General features: G+C 37.6%; 1 protein-coding gene across 3 annotated transcripts in view; it reads right to left on the bottom strand.

Moving 5' to 3' along the window:
- pla2r1 (phospholipase A2 receptor 1) overlaps positions 1–13,425 on the bottom strand; it is an 82,141-nt gene that overhangs the window by 7,334 nt on the left and 61,382 nt on the right. For all 3 annotated transcript variants that reach the window (XM_062965303.1, XM_062965298.1, XM_062965309.1), the window contains exons 20-26: positions 12,128–12,270; positions 7,430–7,547; positions 6,312–6,442; positions 5,158–5,302; positions 3,630–3,868; positions 1,788–1,956; positions 171–311 (exon numbers count right to left, since the gene is read on the bottom strand). In XM_062965303.1, the coding sequence (XP_062821373.1) occupies positions 171–311; positions 1,788–1,956; positions 3,630–3,868; positions 5,158–5,302; positions 6,312–6,442; positions 7,430–7,547; positions 12,128–12,270 (1,086 nt within the window). The remainder of the gene's footprint in view (positions 1–170; positions 312–1,787; positions 1,957–3,629; positions 3,869–5,157; positions 5,303–6,311; positions 6,443–7,429; positions 7,548–12,127; positions 12,271–13,425) is intronic.

Here is a 13,425-nt window from a genome sequence, read left to right as displayed (position 1 = left end):
GATTTCTCGGAGTTGGAGGTCAAAACATCTGGGGACCCACAGGTCAAGAACTACATCAAAAGCAGATTGCCTAAAATAAAAATTAAATTAAAACTTGGAAAAGAATATTGACAAAAATAATGCAACGCTTATAAAATCTTTGCCAATCTCTATACTGATCAAGAAATTACCTTGCTTTTTGCAAAATTCAAATGCTTCATCAAAGGTCAGGTTTTCAAAAACTGTGGAAAAGTTGTAGCATCCATTTTCAAATTTTATCCAAGGGGCAATCTTTTCGTCACACCAGGTTCTATTTCCTGTTGGCTTCCTCTCTGTGATAGAAGGAAATGTTTAAATAAGGACAATCCCCACTCCCTGAATTTAATTTCTAAAGGATCTACAAACTTTACACCAGTTTATTGTAACAGGTAAAGGTAAATGTTTTCCTCTGACATTAAGTCTAGTCATGTTTAAATCATGTTAAAAGGTAAAGGTAAAGGTTTCTCCTGACATTAAGTCCAGTCATGTCTGACTCTGGGGGTTGGTGCTCATCTCCATTTCTAAGCCAAAAGCCTGGCGTTATCTGTAGACACCTCCAAGGTCATGTGGTTGGCATGAGTGCATAGAGCGCTGTTACCTTCCTACCAGAGCAGTACCTATTGATCTACTCACATTTGCATGTTGTCGAACTGCTAGGTTGGCAAAAGCTGAGGCTAACAGCGGGAGCTCACCCCGCTCCCTGGATATTGTAACAACTACATAATATTTTGGCCAGTTTCATAAGTATATGAGAAGACTATGCATTTTATGCCCCATGTCTTTTGCTTTATGTCAAAATCAGGGAGGAAATGGGGCAACTCTTTAGTTGAATTTTTGCTTTCTTAGGGAACTTCAAGAGTGTCAAAGCACACTGCATGTCCACATTAAGTATTTACTATTCTTCATTGGAACATTTCTTGTAATTTGTTTTTCTCTTAGTTCAAAAAGCTCTCCAGGGTCAACACTATTAAATTAACTAGGACAGTATACTGTTTACACAGATGTCCATAAAAAGCATGGAATGGGCTCAATGGGAACCACTGGTCCATGTTTCTCTTTAAGTGGTATTACGGGGCCTCTGATGCTGGAGATAATATGTAACATTATGACAAATAGCCATTTATTGGCTTACATTTGATAAATCTGTTTAATCCTTTTTAAGACTCCTCAGACTGGCATCCAACATTACATGCATAATTTGTATATAGGAATTACAACTTCTCATTGGCATTTGAGGAAAGCTCTCATTTCCTTAGGTAAGGAGATTACTGCAAATGCTCTGCATTGTAATACTGCTGATATACAAGTTTAAACAAGCAATTTTCACAATTTTTCTACTTTTGAAAAGGTGTTTGAAGCTCAAAATGAGGTCTTAGCGAAGAGTGTGTGTAAAATAAATATAACAATTGATTTATCGGTTAAGATATTTCATAAATAGGGTTGCCAGAGTGAAAACTGGAAAAGGTTCCCGTACCTTTATAGTTCTGTAGCAGAGGGAGTTTCATTTGGTGTTTCTTGTTTCCTGTGTCAAGCAAGATCTGTTGAAATTCCCTCGGCTACACAATTGTTAAATGTGTGAAAATCATCTTCAGGTTTTTGGTCTTGCAACCCCTGATGCACACAGCTGTGAGATTGATACTTGGACTGCACAGACCGCTCTGAGTCCCATTTGGTGACACAAATTGGGATACAAATATGGCAAATAAATAGATAAAATAGATGCATCCTATGGGAATCGCATAGATCATGCTGAAGAACAACAAACTTACTGGAGGAAATGTGACAAACTGCTCCATTCAAGAATCTCTCACAATCAGTACTTCTCCAGTGTCCATTAACGTCTATATAAACACAGTTTCCAGAAGTCTTGGATTCGTCATCTTCCCAGAACGTATGAAAAGGCTTGGTACCATCCGACCACTCAAAGCTATGCTCATCCTGTCAAAAGAAGTGAGAAGTTATGGGAATGCATCCTTTAAATATATTATTTATTATTTAAAACATTTATATTCTGCCCTTTTCACCCCAAAGGAGCTCAGGACAGAGTACAACATATATATGGCAAATACTCCATGCCGGCACATAAAATAATTATAAATATATATAAACATTAAAATCAGTTAAATCTACTTTAAAAACAGCTATTCAGACCAACTCAGGACACCATGCTGGCTCCAGTCAGCGGAATAGGTTTCCTATTATTGCCTCATTGCCCTGACCCAAAGGCTGGTCCCACAGCCAGGTCTTTACCATCTGTCTGAAGGACAGGAGGAAGGGGAATGATCTAATCTCACCAGGGAGGGAGTTCCATAGCCAATGGGCAATCACTGAGAAGGCCCTGTCTCTCCTCCCCATCAAACGTGCCTGTAACGGTGGTGGGACCAAAAGCAGGGTATCCCCAGATCTTAGTCTTCGCAGTGGTTTGTAAAGGGAGATGTGTTCGGAAAGGTAAACTGGGCCGGGGCCATTTAGGGCTTTATAGGCCAAAGCCAGCACTTTGCCCGGTAGCAAACAGGCAGCCAGTGGAGCTGAGTAACATGGGAGTTGTGTGCTCCCTATATGCCACCCCAGTTATTAACATGGCTGCCTCTTGTTGGACTATTTGAAGCTTTTGGACAGTCTTCATGAAGAGCACATTACAGTAGTCTATCCTGGATATAATGAGAGCATGGGCCACAGTGGTCAAGTCTGACTTCCCAAGGTACGTGTGCAACTGGCACACAAGTTTTAATTGAATGAAAGCCCCCCTAGCCTCCACTGCAACCTGGGGTTCCAGGCTCAGCAATGAGTCCAGGAGGACTTCCAAGCTGTGAACCTGCACCTTCAAGGGGAGTGTAATGCCATCCAGCGCAGGCTGTAACCCTATGCCCTGTTCGGCCTTTGCAACTGACCAGAAGGACCTCTGTCTGGACTGGATTCAGTTTCAATTTGTTTGCCCTCATCCAGACCACCACAGTAGCCAGGCTGTCACAGAGAGGAGAGAACAGGGTAGGATCAGGTCTAATGATATCTAGGTAGAGGAAAGTAGATTTCAATTGCAATTAGAAGGAGCTTATTGACTGTAAGAATGGTTCAACAGTGGAATCAATTACCTAGCGAGGTGGTGTGGTCTATTTTTCTCCAAAATGAACAGGACAGCTGTTTGCTGGGGATGCTCTAGCTGTTCCTGCATTAAAATAGAGGTTCGACTCTGGAATGCCTCCCAAATAGGTGATTCCATGATTTAATACCTCCTTCAGAAGACAGACACTATCAATAAGACTGGATGGTGGGGAGGACAGGAACAACAGAAGGAAGAGTGAATCAGTGAAAACTGTATCTCTTCTTTTCATTTGTGGGAATGTTCCGACCACATCTATACTGATGGGTGGCCCTGCCAGTGGAATAAAAGCTCTGGAACCAACCATAATGATGTATTTCTCTGTACCTATGGGACTGAGCTATATTACTGGGATCTGCTTCTACACACTGCCCCCTCTCTTCTATTCAAATGGCTGAAATTAAGAGTTGGTCTTTTATACAAACCCAATATACATCTTTACTGAAATATAGATAATATTTGAATAAGCTTAATAAACTATTATAAAGAGATGACGTTTTCAAATACCTACATCATAAGTGAATAATCCAATCCAGTGACTGTAGCCCAGTCGATTTATAAAAACGGTGAGGAAAGCCTGGTGGTAGTGGTCTGCAATCCTGACCAATTCAGCTCCATTTTCTTTGCATGTTTTTAATGCCATATACCAAGTCATATTACCACTGATTAAAATATATGTTCTATTTGCATATTCCAGAGTTTTTGGAATGGGGTACATCACTGAAGGGTCTACTGTATACCTAGAGGTATCTGTGGGAAATAAAAGATCAAGAGGCACTCAAAAACTATTTAAAATGTTAGTTTTGCATTTACTTTAAAGAGCATCTGGCTTTTCAAAGTGTCAGTTGCGACCTAAGTACACCCTGGGGTTTTATAGGTCATAACCATATTTTCTCTTAAGCATATCATGATCTTAAGAACCCATTTGTTCAGTTTTCCGTGATTGTGGATTAGTGGGTATATAAGAAAAGATTGGATCAATTGGGGTAATATTTTGAAACAGAACCAGTAGATGCATTGATTTGGAGCCGAATGGGAAGGACCATATTCGATCCTCTTCAAGTCTTTCTAGTAGACTTAATGTAAATACAAATTCTATGGGCAGAGAATTCGATGTGTTCTGTTTGGTTTTGTGAATGTTACTGGTATTAAATTGAGAGATACAAACCTATAATTTGTTACCATTATGCCTTTCACATAACTTGGAAATATTTAATTTTGGAAAAATATAACATTTTTTTCTTGCATTATGGAATCTACCTGTTTCATCTATTGTGCTTTTCTTAAATCTATACCAAAGAAGTGTGTATATATTGTAAACAAAAATTTTGTTGGATTGCATATATTGCCTGAGGAATAGAGGTGAGATCTCTAGATTAAAATGTTTCCACTGTGTTTCTTATGAATGCAAATGGCACCAAATAAGCCAGAATCTCAAGAGCCAGTGAAGCCCAATGTACTGTTCCCTGAAATTCAGGTGATCAACTGAAATGCTAAGTGAAATGTTCCCTAGTTTCTGAGATTGTGGGAAAACCATAAAGATATAATGAGAGAGAGAGTACATATGTGTACTGCATGTGCGTTCCCATATGCCAGTGGGGGAATTTTTTGCATTGCAACCCACTACAACCTCAGCTACAATAACCAATGGTGAAAAATGCTGTGATCTGCAGTTCCAACAATATCTTCCCACACCTGGTGCAGATATATAGTGTGTGTGTGTGTTAACATGTACATATTATCCCTGTAATCCCACACCACATTAGTTATGGCCCCTGAGATTAATATACTTGTGGGATCTACCTATGAAGAGGAGCTGTTCCATTTACTTCCTATGTAAAGGAGAACTCTGTTCAGACACTCAAAATATATGTGCTACGTTCAATGTGAAACTGAAAGAAATCACTGGAAGTCTGCATGCTAAAAAAATCATGAATGAGTCACCTATGGACACAGATTCATACATTGTAACACACAAATGTTCAAGGATTAATTTTTGAATTTTTTGTAAAAGTATCTAAGCAAAAACAATTCTGTACCTTGAGCCTTTTGGCAGATAAACCCATAGTTTTTGTCACAATTTTCTAGATCCCATTTTCCCATTGAACTGAAACCAGGGTTGTTTAATATCAAAGCACAGAGTGGAATGTCTCCCTGAGTATCAGAGCTGTTATCACGATGATTCTGAAATTAGTATAGTAGAAAATAAAGTGAAAATTACTTTTGGAAACTCATTATATATATAAAAAAGTAAGAACAGTAAGAAAACAAGTTGAGCCTGCAACACTATATTGCAGTGTGAAGTCCTGTTATCCACTGCTTAGTTTGCTGGTTTTCTATTCTTTCACCCATAATTTTATGTATTTGGCACAAACACAACCTCCACCAAGAGTTTGCAACCTTTACATTTATTGTGTGTGTGTGTGTCGGGGGGGGGGGGGGTGCATTTCTTTAAAACTGTCAACCTGCAGGGTTACCGCAAGTCTGCTAACACAATTTTTAAATATATGCAGCAGCAGTAGTTTTCAACCCTGAACATTAGAAATAAAGCAAATGATTTATTATCTAATTTAACAGTGAGATGACACCAGCCTTTTAGATAGACCAAGAGATATTCTAATTGTCTTTTAATTAAGAAGTGCAATGAGAATTAATTCAGCGGTATGGTTTGAGAGTTGAACCAAGATGGTAAGAGACAATGTTTCAATTCTTACTCAGCATAGAAACCACTGGATCAGTGGTTCTCAACCTGTGGGTCCTCAGATGTTTTCAACTCCCAGAAATCCTAACAGCTAGTAAGCTGGCTGGAATTTCTGGGAGCTGTAGGTCAAAAACACCTGGGGACCCACAGGTTGAGAACCACAGCACTGGATGATCTTGGGGAAGTCACACTATCTCAGCCATCTCTGAATACATCTTGCTAAGAAAACCCTATGATAGGCTTCCTTTATTGCAGTGGTTCCCAATCTTTGGGCCTCCAGGTGCTGTGGACTTCAGTTCCCACAGTTCATAACAGCTGGTAAGTTGTCACCATATGTTGACTTGAAGGCACATCACAATCATGAAAAGATGGATCTACTTTGTTTTTAAAACACTGAAATCTTTAAAACCAGTGTTTACAAAGAATTTAACGAATAAAATTTTAGTGTGTTTCTGTCACAAAAGATGGTATTACACACACACACACACTTGCCTGTGTTACTTTTACCGGAGACCAGTTCGAATATTCCACTTCCTGTCCATTAACCCATTTTGCATAATTGTTGCTCTGAAGACCAATCCAGACATTAGATTTATGTCCAAACAAATTCATTGTGATGAAAGCTAAAAACACAGTTAAGAAAGAAATCACTTATAAAGATACATAGTATATGCATGCACACACACACACACACACACACACACAATATCAATTTGGGGATGTAATGTTGGTTAACTCATTTAAAACAAAAAAGAAACAAAATGCCTCAATGGAATGACATTTTTTTTAAAAAAAAAACCTAAAAATAATATAGAATTTTTACAGAAGTGAGAAATTAAAGTGTTTTGTGCAGCCAGTTGAGAATAGCAGAATGCCAAAACTTGTTCCTAGTGTTTCCACTGGGAAAATCCCCCTTCTTATTTTTTCAATTCACTCACATCCTTTTTGCTTCTTCTTTGTATCAAAAGGACTGTTCTTTTTGTAAATTTACTCAGAATCAATTTCTACTGAATTTACTGGAGTTGTGACCAATTTTTTCTTTAGTAATAACAACAACAACAACAACAACAACAACAACAACAACGTTATTCTTGTATCCCACCCCATCTCCCCAGGGGGACTTACATGCGGACCAAGCCCAGCAATATACAATAAAATACAACAACATAAAATACATTCCAATTACATTAAATTAATACATCAGAACTATAAAATCACAATATCACACAATAAAAGGAAAAACCTTTGTTCCTTTCTGGCTGATGTTCCATCTTTTTTGCCCTAGCAACAAACAAAATAATTTATTTGACAAGGATAGCTGCAATCACTTCTAGATCGATGGGAGAAGGACACAGTAGTGGACATAGTCCTTTTTTAAATCTTTAAAAGATATTGAAATTGAAGGGTTTTCTCACTTTTGCTCTGCAAAAATGCTTATGAAATAATTACCAAAGCCTTAACAATTATTAAACAGCATCCTTGTTTTTCCCCCTAAACTGTACTGGATAGCTGTGAGTTATGATGGTGATCTTACTCATAAAACATTGTTACATTATAACATATCTACGGCATATTTTCACACTTGTATAATGGAAAAAATACATTAGTACCTTGTTCAACCTCACTTTCAATTGAAGCAAGTGAGGCCTCATATTGATTACAAAAGGTCTGGGCAGAATACCAGCTTTTCAGGTGGCTTGGATCCTTTGGAATCTGTATCAGAAAGCACTGTTAAAGACGGAAATAGTTATTTAATTGGAATTCTTTAAATGAGACTTATGGTCATAAAAATAGAAATACTATAATAGTTTTCACTGACAGAAAATGCATGGACTTGAAATTTTCTAGTAACTACGGTCAGAGTTGAAGACAGGTACAACCCACCACCCTGTGATAATCAAAAAGCCTATCTGTGATTATGACAGAATAACATGACATAGATATTGCTGTCAATAATAATAATAATAATAATAATAATAATAATAATAATAATAATAATAATACTTTATTTCTACCCCACCACCATCTCTCAAAAAGGACTTGGGGCAGCTTATAAGCACTCATAATGTAACAATACATATGGTACAATAAATACAGATACATCAATATCAAAGGAAAACATAATTTACATAATCAATACATAAAACAATACCACAATAAAATCAATCAGCCCTAAATTAGACATTGATAAAAGATTACGGTAATTATAGACATAAAATGAGTAACAACCAACCATTCATATAAAGTGCTTTCAGTGAAAACCAATGGGTCTACAACCTTTTGGGCTCTATACCTATTGGAAAGCTTGGTTAAAGAGCCAAGTTTTTAGGTTGGACCGAAAACATTGGAGGGTGGGGGCTAGCCTAATTTCCAACATGGGCTTTCCCACAAAACAAATGCCAGCCTCAGAATTGCAGCAAAAGAGGAACGTGTTGGATTTCTTCTACACCAGGCACCTTCAAATTGAGGTCCTCCAGCTGTTTGAGCCTCTAACTCCTAGACAGCTTATTCAATGCTCAGGAATTCTGGGAGTTAGAGGCCCAAACTGCTGGAGGGCTGCAGTTTGAGGGTGCCTACTCCTACATAGTTGCTGTGATCTTAATTATGAGATCCTCCATTCATCCTGGCTGATATGACTGGATTTGTTTTGAAAAACACCATAATCAAGCTTAAAATACACAGTTGCTGTTATTTTCCTTCAAGCTGACTCCAACATGACTACCTTATTTTAGGTTCCCCACAAAAGGATTTTACAGAGAATGTTTGCCATTGCCTTCTTCAAAGACAGAATCCAAAATCATCCAGTGGGTTTCCATGTCTGAGCAGAAATTCAAATCCTTGTCTCCCAGAAATGTAGTGTGATCTTCAAATCAGTACACCATAGTGCCTCACCATGCTGGCTCTCAAAGACACATTGCACTCAGATATATTACTGTTCAGAATATAGCCTGGATCGACTGGATAATGGCCCTCACTTCTCTCTAGAACAGTGGTGAGGGGAACCCTGGCCTAAAAGCTATTTTCCAGTACATGTAGGTGTCTGCAAATTAATATTTCCTGTCAATTTCCATGCCATGGCTGCTAGTTTTACTTCAGTGTCTGCACCTTGGCAAAGGAGAATGGGGGCCATATACTAATTAAATTAATTAAGTTTGCAAAAATATATATATTCTAGGGCAGTGTGCATTAAAAATGAAGCAATGCCCAGCTTCCAACCATGAAGTGAGACATACATCCAGAGATGTATAAAAATGCATCCTCAAAAGCATCAGTTATGCCATATAATGTACATCTTTCCCAATTCTTCCAATATTTGACAGTTTTAGTATGCAGTGTTCCCTCACTACTTCGCAGTTCACTTTTCGCGGATTTGCTGTTTCACGGTTTTTTAATAAACTCTAAAAGAATATTATAAATCATAAAAAATTACAATTTACAGCCTAAGGAAGGGAGGAAGGAGAAGCCAAAGGGAGAGAAAAGGAGCCCAAGTGGCAACGGGAGGAGGCGGCGATTTATCAACACACGATTGGTTGATAAAGACCTAAAATAAAGACCTATAACTACTAAAATAATGTATAAATATTAAAATAAATATAGTGTCCTTGCTTCCCAGATTTTCACTTATTGCTGGAACATAACCCCCACGATAAGTAAGGGAACACTGTCCTCGGGAATTCAAGTTTTTTCTCTTTTGTATTAGCAAGTGTGGGAATCATCCAATCCATAGGTTACTTTTTGCCCCCACTCTGGTTTCGTTGTCTCCCAAGGCACTAATTTGCTTTGGTTAGTTTGAATTTTTGGGGGGGTGGCTTGAGAAGTCTTCTTCTCTGAAATAATTTACACCTTCCCATACTTTGTCTTTAACAAATCCCCACTTTTTAACATTAAAGAAGTGGGTTAGAAATAAACTAGAAGAAGAGGCATTGTAGTAATACTCAGTTCTGTTGGGAAGGATTAGTGCAACCTACAATAGGACCAGAAGAGAGAGAAAATGACCTCCAGGAGCTCTGGACTTGAAGCCTCTACATTAAAAGTAATGCTGATCTTCTGAATGTGGCACAGCGGTATGTAATAACTTGATCAAATTACTGATAAACAGTTCAGCACAATTTAGCATGAGATTACTGTATCTAGAAAAAAAAACTGTGCTGAAAAAGTTCAGTAGTTAAGAGCCAAGGATCAAACTTCACCCTGTTCAAACTTGAAGCATAGCTTATCTGAGCTCATTTGAGCTTCTTCAGTTCCAATGTTCTGGCATACAATCTTAAAAGAAGCAGGACTATTTCTTAGTGCAACTTCCCCCTTTTGCTTCCACCAGCACATTTACTGCTGGAATTTCCCTGAACTCATACCTGTTTTGCATCTCATCACGCTGCCTACTGTTTGCTTTCCAAGTTACCAATTTATGGCATGAAATCCAGAGTTTGGAAAGATTCTTTTTCTTAGATAACAATTCCAAGAAAAGTAACTCAGGATTTGGAGGGTTGATGCCCAAAGAAGTAACTTTTCCAAAGTTCTGCTTAGATCTTTTCTCATCCTTGTCCTTAAGGACTTTAGAGGTAAAGGTTTTCCCCTGACGTTAAGTCCAGTCATGTCTGATTCTAGGGGTTGGTGCTCATCTCCATTTCTAAGCCGAAGAGTCGGCATTGTCCATAGACACCTCCAAGGTCATGTGGCCAGCATGACTGCATGGACCGCCGTTACCTTCCCGCCGGAGCAGTACCTATTGATCTACTCACATTAGGTTGTTCTTGAACTGCTAGGTTGGCAGAAGCTGGAGCTAACAGCGGCCACTCCCGCCGCTCCCGGGGTTTGAACCTGGGACCTTTCGGTCTGCAAGTTCAGCAGCTCAGTGCTTTAACACACTTCACCACTGGGGTTTTACTCCAGTTAAAATATCTGTCAGGTAGTGGTAATTTTAAAATATTTGAAATATTTTAAAAAGTCACTCATTGACTTTAGTTGTAGATTATCGTGGAAGTAACACTGCATGAATGACAGAACAGGAATAAAACAGGAATAAAAATGCTCCACTACACACACATTTTTAACAATTAGACTGAACTGTTTTAATGGCTTTTTGTCTTTTACTGGTATTTCATCTTTGAAGTATAATTTTAAATGATTTTAAATGCCAATTATTAAATACTATATTAATGTTAATTTTTTGTATGTTTTTCGTTGCTTTGTAGTTTTAAACTGCAAACTATCTTGGGAGAAATATGGGAAATAAAAACAAGAACAAGTAGTAGTAGTAGTAGTAGTAGTAGTAGTAGTTTCATTAAATATTTTAATACAAAATATAAAAATATACAGTAGAGTCTCGCTTATCCAACATAAATGGGCTGGCAGAACACTGGATAAACAAAAATGTTGGAGAATAAGGAGGGATTAAGGAAAAGCCTATTAAACATCAAAATAAGTTATGATTTTACAAATTAAGAATCAAAACATTATATTTTACAACAAACTGACAGAAAAAGCAGTTCAATACACGGTGACGTTATGTAGTAATTACTGTATTTACAAATTTAGCACCAAAACATAGCAATGTATTGAAAACATTGACTACAAAAACATTAAATACTAAAAGGCAGACTGAGTTGGATAATACAGAACATTGGATAAGCAAAAGCTGGATAAGCGAGACTCTACTGTATAATCAAATCTAGGTGAATCCATAAAGACAAAATTCATTCATTTATTAATTTGTTGTTTTGTGCCTTCAAATTGTTTAAGACTCATGGTCACACAGTTTTCTTGGTAAGATTTACTTTGCTTTCCTTTGCAGTTGAAAGGAAGTTTCCAGAGACAAGCAGAGATTCAAACTATGTGTCCAGCGCCATAGTCCAAGATTCAAATCACTACATTACACTGGTTCTCTTCATGCATACATTTTAACTATATCCCACCTTTCTCCCAACACAAGACTCAAGGCAGATCACAGCAAGTTTAAAAAACACAAAGTATAGCTTAAACCTATCTATACAAAAAACAATAAAACTGAATTCTGTTTTGAAAGTACAAATTAAAAACACATTTAAAACATAATAACCGCCCTCAGCTCTTTCTGCTGCATGGAGTGAAATACCAAAGACATACCTAAATAAAAAGTGAAAGCCTACTGCGAGAAAGACATTGAAAAGAACTTTGGATGGGAGTTCCCCAGCTTGGGAGCAACCACAGCAAAATTGTTATGTGAATTAAACAAGTACCATCTGAATGCATATTTATCTTTCAAAGGTATGTTTTTACATGTTGTAGAAAAGATTTCTTTTTTTTTAAAAAAACAACCCCTTATATATTACCTTAAATCCAAAATACAGCCACCCTTTTGGACATGTTCCTTGATGTTTTTGTTGTTTTGGAATTTCTCTCTCAACAGTCATAATCTTTTTACGTTTACAAATACAAGGTAGAGATATTGTGCAATCTGCAAAGCCCCAAAGTCCTAAGAAATACAATTAAAAAATTGTTAACAAAACTGAAATTACCATGTAAAAACAGATTTAATAAAACTAGCTAAATTTATTTTATCGTGTCAGAAGAGATTTGAAAACATATTGCAAGTCCCTTCTCGTGTGAGAGAACCGGCTGTCTACAGAGAAGTTACCCGGATGTGTTACCATCCTGCTGGGAAGCTTCTTTCATGTCCCCTGTGCTAGCAGGACTGCTGACCGATAGGCTGGTGGTTTGAATCCGGGGAGAGTGGGTGAGTTCCCTCTGTCAGCTCCAGCTCCCCATGCAGGGACATGAGAGAAGCCTCCCACAGGATGGTAAAACATTAAACATCCGGGCGTCCCCTGGGCAGACAGCCAATTCTCTCACACCAGATGCGACTTGCAATTTCTCAAGTTGCTCCTGATATTTAAAAAAATCATGATTACTATTACTAAACATTATAGCACGTTATATTCCTAGCCCATGTCCAGAGGGCAGCATGTCTATGGGATCTCAGCATATTGATCAAATCACACACATACAACACTCAGTGCTAATGCATCATGAATAACCAAAAAAAAGTTATATGCATGTTTGTAACCTGAGTATTTGTATACACAATTTAAGAAATACAGCCAGTTTTTTCCAACATCCTTCATGAATAACCCAAGAAAAAAATTATGTACATGTTTGCAACCTAAGTATTTGTATACACAATTCAAGAAATATAGCCAGTTTGACTTCATTCTTTCACAGATTGTGAAATCTACTGTTTTTCTAGTTGAAAGACAGTATTTGCCAAATGGATGTCATTTTCCCTGCCTACAGCCATTTTTATTCACAGCTGAAACCTGCCCTAGAGGCAACTCTATGGAATTGATCTGGAGGCAATGCACTATACCTCCACGATGAGAAAAAGGGAAAAATCCCATTCCTAAATGATTTATTGCAGTGATACTACTTTTCATGCTGCAAGCAGTGTTGTAATAAGACTATTTCTTAGTGGAATTGAATGTTTAAATCGTGTTAAACTTTGTTATTTTGGAAAAAAATATTATATTAAACATTTGATCATCAGTGGGCAAAGTGCAGCAAGCAGACTGCATGCAATCCTTCAGGGCAGTTTTTATGACTACCAGAGATCTTTTTTGCTTTATAATGCCCA

The sequence above is a fragment of the Anolis carolinensis genome, chromosome 1, assembly GCF_035594765.1.
Source record: "Anolis carolinensis isolate JA03-04 chromosome 1, rAnoCar3.1.pri, whole genome shotgun sequence".
Lineage (NCBI taxonomy): Eukaryota > Metazoa > Chordata > Lepidosauria > Squamata > Dactyloidae > Anolis > Anolis carolinensis.
The sequence above is the reverse complement of the archived record's forward strand: the minus strand, read 5'-3'. Positions and strand labels throughout refer to the sequence as shown.